General features: G+C 40.6%; 1 protein-coding gene across 1 annotated transcript in view; it reads left to right on the top strand.

Annotated features, from left to right (window-relative positions):
* The window catches only part of MTMR10 (myotubularin related protein 10), a 98,495-nt gene that overhangs the window by 45,639 nt on the left and 33,740 nt on the right, over nt 1-19,116 (top strand). The window contains exons 4-7 of the mRNA XM_006872144.1: nt 379-451; nt 1,091-1,233; nt 9,602-9,692; nt 16,821-16,989. Coding sequence (XP_006872206.1) covers nt 379-451; nt 1,091-1,233; nt 9,602-9,692; nt 16,821-16,989 — 476 coding nt within the window. The remainder of the gene's footprint in view (nt 1-378; nt 452-1,090; nt 1,234-9,601; nt 9,693-16,820; nt 16,990-19,116) is intronic.

Here is a 19,116-nt window from a genome sequence, read left to right as displayed (position 1 = left end):
AAAAGAGGAAGACCCATAACGAGATGGATCAGCCAGGTGGCATCATTGATGGACTCAAGTGTGGCAGCGGTAGTGAGGTTGGCCCAGGATCGGACATTGTTTCATTCTGCCGTGCATGGGGTCGCTGTGAGTCGGTTCTGACTCGATGGCACCTGACAACAACAACAACTACTGTCTGCCTCGTGACTAGTGTATGTAATCCATTTCCATTCAGTATGAATTTATTGCTGTCATTTTGCTGTATGTGTATGTGATGCTGTTGGTTTCTGTTTCACATAATATTACTGCACTTAGAAGTAAAGCTTGTACTATTGCTTTGAGATTTGCGGAAAAAGAATTCACATGAATATAACTGTTTTGTTTTGTTTTTAATTTCAGAAGTTCCATTATAAAAATCTTCTCCTTGGTGAACATGATGTCCCTCTAACATGTGTTGAGCAAATTGTCACAAGTAGGTAATATTCTTGCCTCATCCTATATACAGGGTGATTCTGAAAATGCTACTTGAGTTCTAAAACCTGGGTTGGAATGTAGTTTTGTGGTTTCCTTTTTTTTAATGAATACTGTAAAAATAAGAGGGGCAATATGAGAAATTATTTTTAAATGTAAATGTAGGTCATGTAAGTTTCTTAAAATATTTTTTTCTGGTTTTGCCCTCTTTTCAATTAAAATTTTAATGATTAAGTGTATCTAGATGGTTATCTTATATCTTGTGGTTAGTTATGTGTCATAGAGTCAGTTCCGACTCATAGCAACCCTGCATAGGGTTTCAGAGGCTGTAAATATTTATAGGAGCAGAAAGCCTCATCTTTCCCGCAGACTGGCTAGTAATTTTGAACTGCTGACCTTGAAGTTAGCAGCCCTACTTAAAACCACTGCGCCACCAGCACTCAGAGCAATTTAAAATAACTTCAAAAGCAGGTTTAAAATAGACTCTCCAGAGTTATAAGAACTATTGGCCAATATTCCGGCGACATTACTGTTCAAGTGATTAATGATCTCCGATTATTTTCATTACGAGTTTGTAAAAGAATGAGTGTTAAAGAGCAAATAACAAGAAATTTGACAAATTCTTTCTTTCTTTTTTTAGTAAATGACCACAAGAGGAAGCAGAAAGTACTAGGCCCCAATCAGAAACTGAAATTCAATCCAACAGAGTTGATTATTTATTGTAAAGATTTCAGAATTGTCAGATTCCGCTTTGATGAATCAGGTCCCGAAAGTGTGAGAAAGGTAATACTGTTTAATGTTATCAAGTTTGGGGCTCTGCACTGTTCCATATACAAGTTCTCAGTTTTCTTTTGTTCACATTTGCTAAGGGGAAGTCACCATCAGATACCTCCTTAAGTCAAGTCAACACCAAGAATGTTAATACAAAAGGGATTTAAAAGTTCACAGTAAAATGGAATTCAAACACAATGGAGTTTGTCCGCAACGTTTTTATACCCTTATACAACTGTGGCTGCTCTAGTCTATATAATTGTATTAGTTCCTGAAAATATTAAAGACCAGAATTTCATATGGAAATTAAGGTATCTTTCAAAATAAAACCATTGTCAGGTAGTTTCTTTCTTGATTAAAAATGTTGAGAATTCAGAGATAGAAAGTAATTCAGGTTTGGTAAAACTCAATTTAGGACTTAATAAACTACCTGAGAACTTTACCTACAAACAGAGAAGTATGACTTAAGTTACATGTTGTTGTTGTTGTTGAGGGCCTTCGAGTCACTGTAGACTCATATCCACCCTGCATAGGGTTTCCAAGGAGCAGTTGCTGGGTTTGAACTGCTGACCTTGTGGTTTGCAATTCAGTGTTTATCCTACAACACCACACCAGTTAGGTAAATGTCTAGTTACGGGAGGTACGTGATAATTACTAGGTTTAAAGAAATCTTATTGGATGTAATATTAACCAGAGTAATCAAAAGCTGTTGTTTGTTGTTGTTAAGTGCCGCCTAGTCAGTTTTGACTCACAGCGGCCTTGTATAGGGTTTCCACCGAGTGGCTGGTGGGTTTGAAGCACCAACCTTGTGGTTAGCAGCCCTGTGCTTATCTTTCAGTGCCACACCAAGACTCTGTTGTTGTCTTGTGCCGTGGTGTCGGTTCCGACTCATAGCAACCCTGTACAGGGTTTCCGAGGCTATAAATCTTTACGGGAGCACAAAGCCTCATCTTTCTCCCGCGGAACAGCTGGTGGTTTCGAACTGCTGACCTTAAGGGTCGCAGCCCAATTCATAACCACTACGCTACCAGAGCTCCTTACACTAAGACTCTAGAAACTTATAAATTGGCTTTGTTTCCCCCTACCATAGAGGAAATGTTTATCACCTATTTGTGAAGTAAAATTCAGGAGCAAATTTCCACACTTCTTTGAGTCCATGTCTGGCTTTAATAGAGGAATGAAGCTGAGAGTTTTAATGCCTTTCTTCTCCAGTATATGGTACAACCGAAGATAACAACAAATTTCCAGGGAAAAAGCCTGCTCCCATATACTGGGAATGGAGGAATGATGTCTTAGTGGCATAGAAGCTTACTTTTCGGACATATAAAGCAGCTTTTACATTACCAAAAATGGATACATTTGCTTACCATGGTTAAGACTTAACTGCAGTGAAATTTTTGTGAAGAACATCTTAAGCATATGTTTTTATGTGCTTTAACAATAAGATGGTAGATTTCTTTTTAGGACAAGAACCAACATTGTCTTTACAGGATGGCAGAAATGGGTATTTTTGGTATATTATCTGCGAATGTGTAACCACTAGGATTATTCAACCAAACGATGACTAAGAGTTTCACGCAGACTCTGGAGAACAGTCTATCAGCATGCTGCACTACTGAAATTCTAACTAGGTTGCTTTTAAGGCCCCTTACAGCTGTTAGATGGCACTTAACAACAACAACAACAACAGCTGTTAGATTCTACAGTATGTGCTTCTGGAATTTTACCAATTTCAAATCCTATTCTTAGACAGAAAGACTTTAGAATTAATTAAGTTGTAAACTGCACATTAATGGCTTTAGCCAAGTTACTCTCCTGAGCTTAAATATACTTATGTATTCCACCAAAGCCTCAAAAACCCGCTGATAAAGGCCTTTAACTTCAACATGTGGACAGCATCCCAAGAGTAGGGGATACCATGGAACTTGAGTTAAAACAAAATCTTTTTAAATAATAAAGTGATAGTTAACCCAGTATTTTTTTCAGAGAGTTTACATCTCTCCTACTTTCTACTGCCTGTCTCAGGTGACGTTGTTTCAATAGATCATCTTTAACTGGAAACCACTATCATTTGATTTATTGCTTTAGCCATCTAAAGTATTTGTTGATCATATTTTATGTGATGCATTGTGCTAAATTTTTCAAGATAGAAGGGTAAGATGCAATGTCTTGCTCTGAATAGCTTAAGTCTAGTCAAGAAGATACAGCATGAACAAATAAAACTTAAATACGAGAGCAAAGTAGCAGCAGAAAAGAAGTTTGCACATACATGATCCGTTGCCAAGTGGACAGACCCATGCTCTGGGATTCAGAATAGCCCTTCTTTGTTGTGTTGCTGAAGGGTGACCGGGGCCCGCATTACACTGTTGTCACAAAACAGGCAAGACCAAGTTTCTGCCAAAATTCCTTTTCCTAGTGTCTTAAAATACTTAAAAAAAAAAAAATTACCGCAGTCCAGAAAGAAATAACTAGTTTGTCTGAGTTAATACAGTTAAAAAGTCAAAACATGCAGGAGAAAAACAGAGGCAGTAGAAATGTAAATAGTAAAAAATATTTTTCCTGATTTGCATTTGTGTAGTCATGTGACTACACAAGCTTAATGACCTTGAAAGTTAAAAAACAAGAACTCTGGCATATTTCAAGTGAAAGTTTTCATTTAAAATGTCTGAAAGTTACAGCTCACTTTTGCTAGAAACTTTGAATGCTAAGTTCTCTCTGGAAAATGCTTTGATTGTATACGTTTTTAAATTATCACGTGTGTGTAGAGTTCTCTGTGAGAGTGAACCAATGATTCATTTTGAAGTACTAAAAACATTTGTGTTTCGGTTTGAAATATGAAATCTTAAAATGCTACGGTTCCGTTTTGTTACGTTACCAAATTTGTATTATGAAAAAATTACCTGTGCAGTTGTATCCATAAACATTCATTCCTATGATTCTTGAACTATCAAGACAGTATAAGAATATCTGTGAAAGGTCTCTATGAAGAATGATAGAACTTGGTCCTACAGAATTGAACATCTAGAATCACAGTAACTTGGAGCCAACATTTCCTTTTGAAGAAACTTTGCTTGAAATTGATCAGTAAAAAGAGTGTTCTTAATGACTTGTTGTTGTTGTTGTTGTTGTTGTTAAATGCCATTGTGTCAGTTCTGACTCATAGCGACCCTGTATAGGGTTTCCGAGGAGTGGCTGGTGAGTTTGAACCGATGCAGACTGACCCTAGAAGTCTAGTGCTTATCCTACAGCGCCACACTTTTAAAAAGATGTATTAAGGGTGGTGAATTAGATATAGGCTCTTTTTGTCTCCACTTAATTCTGGAATTAGTTGACCCTTGTGAACCATTTGTCCAGGCATACTTTATAGAATGAAAATACAACGAATTAAGGAACAATTTGGCCTGTTCCTGACTGGCATTTGTCCTTGCCTCCGACTTACTCTTTTGTTGGTGACTCTCGGACCACAGTGACACGGAGCAGCAGCTTTGTGTACAGCAGTGATAGAACTTGATGAGGTTTGGGTGTCATGGACTGGACCTTGTCTTGTACTGTGCCACTGAGGAGACCCTCACACCTGGGTCCCTTCTGACTTCTCTCAAGACAAGAAAATCAGCACTGATCCACAAATAGGCTCAAAAGTAATTTGCGCTTACGTCTCCCCTCAGTACAATATTTATTATAATTGAATGTTTTAAATAAGGAGCCTTGGTAGCGAGTTGCGCTGCTAACTGCAAGGTCAGCAGTACTAATCTACCAGTTGCTCCTCTGGAGAAAGCTGAGCCCTTCTGCTCCTGTAAAGATTTAGAGCCTGAGAAACCCTCCACAGGGTCCCCATGAGTCGGAAGTGCCTTGGTGGCACACAACCACCACCACCGATGTCTTTAATATCAAAATTTTCTTCATTTCCTATGATTTAAATTAACAAATGAAAGAAAACTCAAACCCGCAGCCATTGGGTTGATAACAATTCATTTTCTATGCTAACCAGGCCAAATGAAGTATTTCAGTGGCTTTTATATATGTATATATAGTTTCATTTTTTTTTTTTTTTTAAAGTGAACCCTATCTAAGTCTTTTAAACTCTTAGCAGTGAAGGAAACTGGGAATTTGAACAGAAGCTTTTGAAGTCGTGTGTACAAAAGAGGGCAAAGAAAAGAATGCCTTGACTTCCTCCCCCTTGTCAAAATACCCCACAATAGCAGTGTCAGCTTACCCAGATGCACGAGTTAGTGTGTGCGTCTGTCTGTGTACACAGATACCCCTTATTTACCAAGAGCACACCCACTGCTATCAAGTCAGTTCTGACCCATAGGGACCCTGTGTAGGATTTCATCTTTCTCCTGAGGAGCGACTGGTGGGTTTGAACTGCTGACCTTGTAGTTAATATTCCACACGGACAACTGCAAATTTAGTATCCTATACACGGACAACTGCAAATTTAGTTTGTCCTCTCTCAAAAAAATCAACCTTTGTGCAAATAATTAAAAGTCAACTTCAGCTCACAATATTTTTTATATTTATAGTCATCTTTAAATATAGCTATATGAAGACACACATTTGTGTGTTGTTTAGTTACTGTTTAGTGTTGTCAAGTCAGTTTCTACTCATAGCGCCCCTATCTATATAGGGTTTCCAAGAAGCGGCTTTTGTGTATGTTGTTGTTGTTAAGTGCTGCAGAGTCAGTTCCAACTCAGTGACCCTGTATAGGGTTTCTGAGAAGCGGCTGCTTTTTAGCCTATATAAATGTGATGTTAGGCGATTTTGAAAGAGCTTTTCAGAAATGGGCTATGTTGTGTTTTGAGTAGCAGATGTGCTTTTTTATAAGCATGACTGTATTCTACAATGATCACTGAATTTCTTTTGTGTAATCCAAACTTGTGATTGTTTTCTGGATGTCTTTCTTGTTGTTAAGTGCTGTGAAGTCTGTATGGGTTTGTGAGGAGGAGCTGGTGGGTGTGAACCCAGTGCTTATGATACAGAGTGGCACACCAGGTTTAGCACTACTGGCTTTGGAACATTTTCCTTAATGCATTAGCAACTAATTGTGTCAGTTAGTATGAAGGGGCTTCAAAAAGTTCATTGAAAAATTCCATTATCTGTCCATTTCATTTTTCTGTAAACTTTTTGAAGCCCACAGTGCAGAGGTCTGCTGGTCTCTCTTCACGTCTGCTCGGTGAGGCCCCTCCTGGTCTCCTTTCTAAATTATTAACCCACTTCTCTCTCTCCTCACTGACTCTTCATATCTTCTTTCCCTTTTTCCTTTGTTGTTCTATAGCACTTACACATACCTCATAGGTAGACTGTGTGCATCCCTTACCAGAATGTAAGCTTTATAAAGACAGAATTCTTTGTCTGCTTTATTCACTGCTGCATCCCCAGGGCTCAGAGCTTAGTAGACGGTCAGTAAATACTGGTTGAATGGGAAACATCCATCCCCCTCTTGAGCTTAATGGTAGGACTTAAACAAAGAGTCACCTATAGGCTCCTTTGTAATCCCCACTCCTAGTATGTGACTACCTTGAGTGTAAAACTACATAGGCACTCAATGCTATGAATCAAAATGTGTATGAATTGCTGAGTGGAAACCCAGTCAGCTCCGTAAATGTTCACCCAAATCACTATAACAGTTAACCAAAAAAAAAAAAAACTTAAGTATAATGAACTCAAGAGACACTATATAAGAGCTGTTGATATTCAGAAAAAGCTTCTTATATTAAAACCATAAAAATGGACTTACTCTAGGACGACTGCGCAGGAGAGTTTTGTAGACTAGAGACGTGAACGACCGAGAAAGTGTGGTGGGTTGGGAGAAGTAGAAGAGTTTCCTGCTCAGAGAGGAGACGGCTGGGCTAAGTCAGACTGTGTGCAAACGTGGTTTTCTCTGGCTAGGGGCTACTCGGGGAATGTTTGGTGGAAGAGAACCAGCTTTGTGGATAATTAAGAATAAGGAGATTTAATCTATTATGCAGGATTCTGGGATCCATGGCAGATTATCAAGGGAGCAAAGTGATTGGTCAAAATTACATCTTTAGAAGAGAATTCTTAAGTGTTGTGGACTTTTAGAATGTAGGGGACCCACAGAAGTGCCATCAGGTGAGTACGATGAAGGATATGGCTGTGGTAGTGCAGTGAATGGGGACAGTTATATACAGTGTTCTAGAGGAAAGTGCAGCTGCCGTGCCCTTCAACTAATGGTGCACGGGCGGGCATCCAGGGGAACAGCAACTGCTGAGGACTTGTTTGGAAGGTGTAGATTTAAGAAGTTTTGCTGCTAGGAGATGTGCTCTAGGAAAAGATTGTTAAATAGATTGTTGTTGTTAAGTGCCGTCGAGTCGGTTCCGACCCATAGCGACCCTGTACAGGGTTTCCGAGGGTGTAAATCTTTACAGGAGTAGAAAGCCTCATCTTTCTCCCGCAGAGCAGCTGGTAGTTTCGAACCGTTGACCTTAAGGTTCGCAGCCCAACTCGTAACCACTACGCTACCAGAGCACCTTGTTAAACAGATTAGGAATGAAAATGTAGTTAAGATTCTTCTAATTTTTATAAATGGGACACTCATAGAAAGCTCTCCTTAGACATTGAGAAGCTGTAGGTATCAACATTTTGTTAAAACTATTAATTCCTAGTACCCATCCCCTTTGCTTATTTTAATATCCTACAGTGTAGTGACCCTGCAGAGTCACACCGGGAGTCCTCTTAGCTCATTTGTTGTTGTTAAGTGCTGACTCTTTAGCGACCCTGGATAGCGTTTCCGAGGAGACACTGGTGGGTTTGAACTTATTTTAATAAGACAAGAAACATTCTTTAGAAGACTTTTAAAACTATATTTTAAACAGCAAGTAGACATACACTGTCAGTAGAATTGCATCACGCCATCCCAAACACCTCTAACTTCATAGGAACTAACAATGAATTAGACTTTGCTTGCTTGCTTGCTTGCTTATGTTGAAAGTGTGTCATTCTGGCTCAATGCTTTACCTTCTAAATGGCATTTAATCTCTTCGAGTAAGGCCATCTACTTTACTTGCCCTGCATTGTGTCTTAAATTGCTTAGTTCCTCTTTGCTCATTTGTTTTTGTTAAGTGCCTTTGATTGGGTTCCAATGCACAGCCACCCTGTCTAGGTTTCCTAGGAGCTGCTGGTGGGTTTGAACTGCTGACCTTGTGGCTCGAAGTTCAGTGCTGATCCTACAGTGCCACACCAGGAGTCCTCTTTGCTCATTTGTTGTTTTTAAGTGCTGTCATTTCCGACTCATTAGCGACCCTGTATAGCGTTTCTGAGGCGATACTGGTGGGTTTGAACTGCTCACCTTGTGGTTCACAGTCCAGTGCTAATCCTATGGCACCGCACCAGGGGTCATTTTAGAGTGTTTAATATCTCCCACAGTCTAGCCTGGAGTCCTGGTGTGACGTTGCGGGATCACACGCTGGACTGCAAGGTCAGCGGTTCAAACTCACCAGCCACTCCTCAGAAACCCTATGGAGAGTCGCTGTGAGTCAGAACCGACTTGAAGGCATTTCACAGCAACAACAACAGTCTAGCCCAGGGCTCTGTAAGCATAGAATTCCATCGTATATTCCTTCCTACAGCTGCTGAGAGAAACAACCACATTTCCATGTGTGGAAGAAGGGGCCAGGCATGCATTAAGATCACTAACCCTTACCCCAGCCATAGATATGTTTCTCTGTTACAAATGAGCAAGTAGCACTTTGGGAAGATGAGTTGACTTCATGCAAATTACTTAACAAGTGAAGGATAGATTAGGATTTTAACTTGATCTGTTTGATTTAGAAGCCTGTGTTCCCCCTAGGATGTAGTCTCAAGTCATTCTACTTAAGCAGGTTTTAAATAGACCTCTTTGAATTATTTTGCGTTTGTTGCTAATGTTTGTGTGATTGTGTTTTGTCTACTAGGTATAGAATTTTGAACCCAGGAAATATAAACATTAAAATGCCATGCCTTATATTAAACCTCCCAAATTGCTGTTATTTAATCATTATATATCATTTCAAAAATGAAAGAGTGTTATTATTTATTACTTTTATTTAAGAATGGATGTGTCACTTCATTTTGTAGAATGCTTTTGTAGCTTTCAAGGGCTCAGCTATTTGAATAAAATTACTTTCCGATAAAAATCCAACTTAACAATTATTGAATACTTAGTCATGCCCTACCTGAAGGTAAAAGTGCGTCTTGGGGACACAGTGATGACTAGAGGTACCTGACCTCAAGGGCCCCTTTCACCTTCTAGAGCAACAGAAGAACGTAGAAGTACGTCTAGCAATCGCTACCCCAGGGTGATGCTCTCAGAGACCAAGGCTTGTTGTACATTTCATTTAAGAGTGTTAAAATCGAATTCTAAATGTAGAATTTTTCCTAGGTATGCCTTGCAATAGCTCATTATTCCCAGCCAACAGATCTCCAGCTACTCTTTGCATTTGAATATGTTGGGAAAAAATACCACAACTCAGGTAAATATGAAAACATTAAGTATTGTGACTAACTTAATGCATTGTACAAATTGTATTGCTTATCAGACGCCTCAGAGTACATGAGCTTTAATGAATGTAGACTTGTGTAATAACTGTTAGAGAAGTAAGCACTATACACTAAAACAACCAGCATTTGTCTAATTATTTTTGGAAAAGTGATAAGAAATAACCTACACCTACAAGCAGCAGTAAAGGTGGCCTTATGAAGGTCATGTCATGTAAAATAGAAGCCGGATTCCCCCCCCCCCCCCCCATTAGTTGGTATCTTGAGTTAAAATCTTCTTTTCAGAAAACTAAAGACACTTGACAAGCTATTTTTTTCCTGACAAGGTGTGATCTCATACAAAAACTGATGTGTTGAAAATGTAATGGACTTTTAAGATCACCAAAATACTGACTTTCTGTTTCTGAGTATGTTTCATGAAAGGAAGATAAGCATTGGCCTAAAGGATAGGCGTATTCTAGGTAGGTTTTATAAATGTAAAAGTAAAAATGTCCGCACAGCTTAGTCAGCCATGATACCACCAAGAAAGATTGCAAGTGAGCATGTAATTCTGTGCATTCTGTTTGTATGTTGTTGTTGCTAAGGGCCAGCAAGTTGGTTCTGACTCACAATGACCCTGTGTAGGGTTTCTGAGGAGCAGCTGGTGAGTTTGAAAGGCCAACCTTGCGATTCAAACTGACCTTGCAGTCCAGTGCTTGTCCTCCAGCGTGGCAGAAAGGGATTTTACCCTTTAACCCCCAATATCAGAACTCTGTTTATATGGAATTTTCTAATAAGCCATTTTTTTACATCACATAAAAAAGGAAAAACGGGCATATCTGTGGTTTTGTGACTACGCATTGGCTTACTTAATGGTGCCATGTGTTCATGCATTCTTCTTTGTTGTTGCTGTGAAGTGTAGTCGAGTTAGTTCTGACTCATAGCAGTCCTGTACGGGGTTTCCAAGGCCATAAATCTTCTCGGGAGCAAAGAGCCTCATCTTTCTCCCATGAAGCAGCTGGTGGACTCGAACTGCTGACCTTTTGGTTCACAGTACAGTGCTTATCCCACCCACCGTGCTTCAGTTTTTTAGAAAGAAAATGTGAGTCAGTGATTGTTTATAATAACAGACCATTCACCCTAGCGTGGTCTGGATTGAGGGTCTTACAAATTATTAATTTTACTAGACAAGACACACAATAACCTGTATGTTGTTGTTGTTGTTGTTATGTGCTGCAGAGTCAGTTCTGACTCAGAGCAACCCTGTACAGCGTTTCCAAGGTTGTAAATCTGTACAAGAGCAGAAAGCGTCATCTTTCTCTTGCGGAACAGCTGGTAGTTTCAAACTGCCGACTGTGAGATTAGCAGCCTGATTCGTAACCACTACGCTACCAGAGCTCCTTGGTAACCTGTATAATAGAAGTATATTTCACATCACTGCATTGTATATATATTAAAATGTAATAACAATGCACAGTATCTGCAAATGTATATAGTATAAGTGGTTTTTCACTTAAAGGTATTTATCAACACTGGTGTGGCACTATGGAATAAGTCGGTTTCGGTCGTAAGATTGGCGGTTCAAACTCACCAGCTGCTCCTCGGAAACCTTATCCAGGGTTACTATGAGTCAGAACTGCCTTGACGGCACTTGGTAACAACAGCGACATCAACACTGTGGAGGTGATTTACAATATTGATGCCTTGCTCAGCGGCTTTCATTTTCCTAGTACTGCATTTTTACAAGTTGGAAACGGAACTATTTGTAAAACTTCCTTATAGGACACACACTAATTGTAACTTAGGCTTCAACACTAGTTTTCAACGTTTATTTCTTAATATAAAGACCATTTACTTATTGCTTAAAAATAGTTTAAGTATTGTAAACCTTGTACTGTTCATCAGGTGAACATTCCTTTTGATCTAGCTGAAATTGAAGTAGGAGAGGGTCTGATTCCCATTTTAATTTTCTCATGCTACAGGCCAGTCCTTAATGCTATTTCACCTAAAAAGGATTCACTCTAATGGACAAAGCCATGCTTTCTGCAGCAGTGCAAGACTCGTTGTTGTTGTTAAGTACCCTGGAGTCGGTTCCAGTTCATAGTGACCCTTGCACGGGGTTTCCAAGGCTGCATGACTGGGACGCAGCAAACATGATAAGCTTTGTTATTTTTGCCTAAGTTATTTTCGCTTTTCTTGCATTTTTCTTCACCTATTTCTTTAAAATATTTTATTGACTCCATAGCTTTTTTTAACAGCAACAACAGCATAGCTCTTTTAATCAATTCGTCTTTTTCTTCTTGTATAGCCTGTTGGTGAAATCTGGATAGTGTAAACTTCAGGAACACTTTATATTAAATCTTTGAAACTCCTGCCCCTTTGACAGGTACTTCATAAACGTAACACTTGACCAGAGTTTTGTTACAGTTCCTCATAGGGTGACATTCTGTAATATCCTTCCATGCTATTGAAGAAGCATATACATCTTTAAGATCAAAAGAAGTCTGAAATGTCCACACATTGCAGTCAGAAATCAGTCATTTGAGAGAGAAAGATGCCTAATAATCCACTTTTGGGCTTCCGGAAGACACCTTGATTCATTGGCTGAAGTAAAGAATGCCTTTTGGCAGGCTGGTAGGTGACAGAGCTGTTTCCACAAATAAGATCTGAAGTTGGAAGGTATCTTCTGCACTTCTCTAAGAAAAAGAATCCTTTAAGTTACCTTAGGGATTCTGAGGTTTTCCTTCATGTCCCCCAGCATGGATGAGTGAGACCCAACCCCCTGCTGCCCGGTCAACTCTGCCTCTTAGCAGTGTCCTAGGGCCGAGTAGAACTGACCCGTGTTGTGCCTAGGCTGTCATCTTTCTGGAAGCAGACTGCCATAGCTTTCTCCCATGGACAGCTGGTGGCGTCGAACCACTGACCTACTGGTTAGCAACAGAGCACATTAAGCACGGCACCCCCCTGTCCTGAGTAAACTCTGGAAACGTCTACACTCATCCAGATACTTCTCAGTCTCTGCACAGGCAGACCGCAGGGCCAGCACCTCAGAGGGAGTCTTTTTGGTTTTTTTATTTTGAACGAAACCAGGAGGACACTTTTCATCAGTCACCTTATTACTGGATTTGCAGCGTCCAATAGTATAGTTTGATCTTTCTTAGAAAGTCAAGAAGATGTCAGATTACGCTTCTGGACTGAAGAATTGAGAATTTTGTAACGTTGTCTGTGGTACTGACACCGTGTCATCTGACGGTGTGATGTTGCCTCCCATCAGAAAAGATTCATTTTCAATGACATTTTCTTTTTACATTTTATCCTTTTTATTAGCATAGGTTCTGCTGTTGGATTTTCCTCTAAATGCCTACTTGAAAACTTCTGCATTATACAGTCCATTTGACACAGTGTAGGAAGTTTTCAAGTTCGTTGCTTATTAGTTCTCTCGAGATTTTCAGTGTAGATGTAACGATTGTAATTGATCCTTTTCTGTCGTTAACATTGATGGCATTAGCTAACTCTGTGCATCAGAACCACCTGAGGAGCTTTTAAACAACGACCTTGGACTCTACCCCAGACGTGCAGTATGGAAATCCTCCGAAGCATTCTTTTGCTGACTGGATAAGAACCACTTGGTCGACTAGACTCTGTTTAATTTATTAACGATCATAGTTTTGTTGTTATATTTTCTGCCCATCCTTCTCGCTTCTAGTTTCTTCGGCACCATTAAAATGATAGGCTGTTTCGTCTGTTGAGCACTTTTACTGTCTTTGCTGCTGCTTGAACTCATTCTAAATATGTAAAGTGCTGTGGAGTTGGTTCTGACCTAGAATGACCCTGTGTGGGTGAGTTTGAACCACCGGCCCTGCAGTCCACTGCTTATCCTACAGCACCACACCAGGACTGCAGTTCTAAGTACTGTTGTTGTGAAATGCTCTCGAGTTGGTTCCAACTCATATCCACCCCATAGAAGGTCTTTAAGCAGCAGCTGGTAGGTTTGAACTACTCACCTTATGGTTCGCAGCCCGATTCTAAATACAGATGGGGCTAACTAAGTAGAAGCCTTCTAAGACACCGTAATCCCAGTGTAGGGTTAGACTTCTGAGCTGTGTCACAGATGATACCTACTATCAGTATGATCCCATCTCACTTTAAGTCAGTTGATGTGCTGTGTCGTAAAGCCTCTGCCACGAGCTTTGCCAAACTTGCTATGATTGTAATTCACGCGCAAACAGGCCACAGGTATCAGCCCCAACTAGAAAGCACATTCTGTGATGAGCTCTTACCGAGGAAGAAACCAGAGCTAAATCGGTTGCATGGAGTCCGTTTCCTTTGTGTCAGAGTTACTGAGCAGAGCTCTGTCTAGGGTTTTCTTGAGTGTAGGACTGCTGTGAGTACGAATCCGTGTGAAGGTAACTGTAGCAATCCTTACAGCACTTCACCAGACCCTTCTCTCATGGGGCAACTGGGTGGGTTTGAGTTGCCAACCTTTAGATATACATGTGATTGTAGTTCGAGAAGGTTTTAGGATACGTAAAGGAGCTCTGGTAGCGTAGTGGTTATGAATCGGGCTGCTATCCTCAGGGTCAGCAGTTCAAAACTACCAGCTGTTCAGCAGGAGAAAGATGAGGCTTTCTGCTCCCGTAAAGATTTACAGCCTTGAAAACGCTCTACAGGGTCACTATGAGTCAGAACCGACTCCACAGCACATAACAACAACAACCTAGTAGTGTATAGAGTAACCTATAAAATGGCAAGAAACACAAGACCCTGCAGGCATTCTTTATGTGAGAATAAAAGATCTCTTTTTAATTAAACCTGGAGACAAGATTTTGCCAAAGGCACAATCCTATAGATGGTAGTATGGTCTAAGTCTAGCTTATTAAAGTCTGTAATTCAGAACATTACAAAATATTTTCTAGACTCTTGGCTAGAAACTACTTGCATAGCTCTTTTAAAATACTGAGTTTGTTCTTTATATTAATGTGTCTTTTCTAGTGGTGGTTGTCTTCAAGTGTGCCTAGGGGCCTCTGGTACAACGTTCAGAGTAATAATGGTAGTGGAAACCTATTCCTGATTTTAATGAAGGTGCTGTGTTCCCTGTGTGTCTCATAGGTTGCAGGTGTTGTAATGAAGATGGTGTTTGCCCTGTTAACTCTGTGTTTCTTATAGATGTTCTTTATCAAGTTAGGAAAATGCCCTTTTATTCCTAATTTGCTAAAGAATTGGAAGTTTTTTTGTGTATTTGGTTTGTTGTTTTTGTTTTGTTTTAAATCATACACAGGCATTGAACGCTAGCAAATGTTTGTCCACACTTACTGAGTTGGTCATATGGGTGCTTTCCCCTTTAATTTGGTCATGTGATGAATTATGTAGCTTTTCTAACCTTGAATGGGGTTCTGTGTCGTTTTGGTTTGGAAAACTGTAGTGCTTTAAAGTGGAACTTGCATAGAAGTCTCCCATGCATGTTGTGCATTCTGAAGAAAAGCCTCAAGTCCTCTCAACACACTTTCCCACTGTTCATGCTCCTCCTTAGAAGTGGCTGAGATGGGTGGGGCGGGGCTGGGATATGTGCCTAGAACTGCATTGTAATTGTTAGCCAGCTATGTTGAAATCAGAATTGCTGGACATTGCTGACGCACTCAGAGGGTACAATTCAGAATTCCTAGCAGGGCATGTAAGACCCTCCCTAAGCTCTGGTAGCATAGTGGTTACGAATCGGGCTGCGAACTGCAAGGTCAGCAGTTCGAAACTACCAGCCACTCCGTGGGAGAAAGATGAGGCTTTCTGCTCCCGTAAAGATTTACAGCCCCGGAAACCCTGTTCAGGGTCACTATGGGTCAGAACCGACTCAATGGTACTTAACAACAACAAGTTAGAGCAGCCCTCTCCGATCGAATGCTCTGCAGTGGCGGAGGTGGTCTCTAATATGTCCTGGCAGTGTGGAGAACCCGCGTGTCTTCACCAGGAATTACTGGTCTATAGGAATGGATGTGGCACACTTAGGGAACGAACAGTAAAGGTTCCTGTGGCTACAAGGGAGAATGGGACTTAAAAAAGAATGGGAAACGAAGGTCAGGTCAGTTATGTGGGGGCTTCTTAAGGCTAATGGGAGTCATTTAGGCTTGCTTGAGTCCGTTGGAATATGCACCTGGTTTAAGGCAAAGACATAGCCTCATGAAAGCATCTTATTGGGGAAGGTGTGCTGGTGGGCCACCATGTTGGATGTCAGCTAGGAGGCATGCCACCATTGCTGCATACAGCCACAGGGGCTGTGCCATTTGTCAGGAAATTGGGTTGACCTATTGGGTCACCTGCAGGCCTTCCAGAGCCATAGGGGTGGTCACGGAAGGTAACAGTACTGCTCTATTTAGAAAAGGCTCCTTGCTAATGAAATCCAGGTCTGGCTCTCCCTGCTGAAACCTTCATATGGGACTAGCAGTGTGAGTGGAGAACAAGGAACCTTTGTAAGCTTATCAAGGGAAAATTGAGAAGATACAGGAAACAAATTTTAAAAATAGCTGATAGAAAAGGGCCAAAAAGTGGATACTAGAAAAGAGAAAACATTGGGGAGTTCAAGGTAGTGATTGAGAACAGAGATGATGATTCATTGTTCTAGGTAAAAAGTGTGACTAAAATGAGCAGATGCCGAGAACTTACCACACAGTTTGGAGTAGTAGAATGAGGAAGGGTCAAGTTGGTTTTCCATAGAACAGTGGGGATAGAAGGTAGTTGACAGTTAAGGGAAACAAATGGAGAGGAAATAGAGCAGCAGGCATCGCTCATCGTTTAGGAAATGGAACTGAAAATGTGTAATAGAGTGGACCAATGTGATGAAATTCGAGTCTTTCCGAAATTGGGTTGACCTATTTCTATTTGAAGGCACAGAGCACAGAAGAAAGAAAAGGCAAAGACCCTTAAGGAGTTAAGAAAGAGCTAGACAAACTCTAAATGACTTCTTGTCAGAGAGAAGGGTTGCCTCTTTGTCAGGCTTGCTGGGTGAGTTAGGGTTCTTGGAGAAATTTGAAAATGAAGCAGAGATGAAGTTCCAGAGTCACAAGAGTACATGTGTGGTGGGAATAGTGGATGCAAATGTGAGTTAAAATTAATGACCTTGCTTTTTCCTGTAGGCAGCAGTATCAATGGAATGCCAACAGGAGGTGGTGGAGCTGGCAGCGGCAGCAGCCAGAAAACACCACTGTTTGAAACCTACTCAGATTGGGACAGAGAGATCAAGAGGACAGGTGCTTCTGGGTGGAGAGTTTGTTGCATTAATGAGGGTTACATGATATCCACATGGTGAGTCCAATTTTAATGCTTCTTTATAAATAATAAACTTTAACCAAAATTGTGAAGTGACGTGAAGTCGGTTCCGACTCACAGCGACCCAGTGTCCACCAGAATGACCCATGGTCCAGTCCTGTACCCTCCTCGCAGTTGTTACTATGCTTGAACCCATTGTTGATGCCATAGTGCCAGTTCATCTCATTGGGGTCTCCCTCTTTACACTGTCCCTCCACTTTACTAAGCATCTTGTCCTCCCTGGACTGGTCCCTCCTGATAACATGTCCAAAGGATGAAGGATGAAGTCTGTCCATCTTGACTTCTAAGGAGCATTCTGTGCTTCCAACACAGATTTGTTCATTCTTCTGGCAGTCATGGTACTTTTAATATTCTCCTCCAGCACCATAACTCAGATGCATCAGTTTTTCTATCATCTTCTTTATTCACTATCCAGCTTTCACATGCATATGAAATTATTGAAAATACCATGACTTGGCTCAGGCGCATCTTAGTCCTCAAACTGACGTCTTTGCTTTTGAACACTTTAAAGAGGCCTTGTGCAACAGATTTGCCTAATGCAATATGTCGTTTGGTTTCTCGACTGCTACTTTCTTGAGTGTTGATGGTGGATCCAAGCAAAGAGAGATCTTTCATAACTTCAGGTGTTTTTCTCCGTTTATCATGATTTTATTTATTAGTCTAGTGGTGTGGATTTTTATTTTCTTTACATGGAGGTGTAACCTTTACCAAAGGCTGTGGTCTTTGGTCTTCATCAGTAAGTATTTGAAGTCTTCACTTTCAGCAAGCAAGGTTGTATCATCTGCATATCTCAGATTGTTAATGAGCCTCCCTCAGATCCTGATGCCACGTTCTTTATATAATCCAGTTTCTCGGATTATTTGCTCAGCATACAGATTGAGTATGGTGAAAGAGTATAACCGTGGCGCACACACCTTTTCTGGTTTAAACCATTCATTGTCCCCTTGTTTTGTTCGAACATCTGCCTCTCAGTGTGTGTACAGGTTCCTCATGAGCACGATAAAGTGTTCTGGAATACTCATTCTCCTCAGTGCCGTTCATAGCTTGTCATCCACACGGTCCAAAGTCTTTGCATAGCCAATAAGGCACAGGCACGCATCTTGCTGGTATTCTCTGCTTTCAGCCAAGATCCGTTTAACATCAGCAGTGATATCTTTTATTCCACATCCTTGTCTGAATAGAATTAACCTCTGGCAGTTTCCTGTCAACGGACTGCTGCAGCTGTTTTTGAATTCTCTTTAGCAAAAATTTACCTACATGTGATATTAATGATACTGTCCTATGATTTCTGCATTCCCCTGGGTCACCTGTCCTTGGAATGGGCACACATGTGGATCTCTTCCCATCAGTTGGCCAGGTAGCTGTCTTCCAAATTTCTTGGCACGGATGAGTGAGTGACTCCAGTGCTGTATCAGTTTGTTGAACTATTTCAATTTGTATTCCATCAATTCCTGGAGCCTTGTTTTCTACCAAGCACGCCTTCAGTGCAGTGTGGACTTCTATCGGTACCATTGGTTCTTAATCATACGCTAACTCTTGAAATGGTTGGACATTGACCGTTCTTTTTTTCCCTGTATTACAGTGATTTTGTATTCCATCCGTCTTTTGATGCTTTCTGCATTGTTCAGTAGTTTCCCCATAAATCCCTCAATATTGCAAGTTGAGGCTTGAATTTTTTCTTCAGTTCTTTCAGCTTGAGAAATGCTGAACGTGTTCATCCCTTTTGGTTTTCTAACATCGGTGCATTGCACATCATAATATACTTTGTGTTCTTGAACTTACCTTTGAAATTTTCTGTTCAGCTCTTAAAACTCCTTATTTCGTCCATTTGCTTTAGCACCTCTACAGTGGAGAGCAGTTTGCAGAGTCTCTGACATCTATCTCTTCTGACATCCATTTAGGTCTTTTCTTCTCTTCTCTTCTTAATGACCTTTTGCTTTCTTCCTCTTTGGTATTCTTGGTATCATCCCACAGCTCTTCTGGTTTTCGATCATGAATGTCTGTTGAATCAAATCTGTTCTTGAGCTGATCTCTAAATTCAGGTGGGATGTGTTCAGGGTCACATTTTTAGCTATCAGAGACTTGGTTTAATTTTTGTCCGTT

This window comes from Chrysochloris asiatica, unplaced genomic scaffold (assembly GCF_000296735.1).
Source record: "Chrysochloris asiatica unplaced genomic scaffold, ChrAsi1.0 scaffold00184, whole genome shotgun sequence".
In the NCBI taxonomy this organism is placed as follows: domain Eukaryota; kingdom Metazoa; phylum Chordata; class Mammalia; order Afrosoricida; family Chrysochloridae; genus Chrysochloris; species Chrysochloris asiatica.
This window is presented reverse-complemented; position numbering and strand designations above follow the sequence as displayed.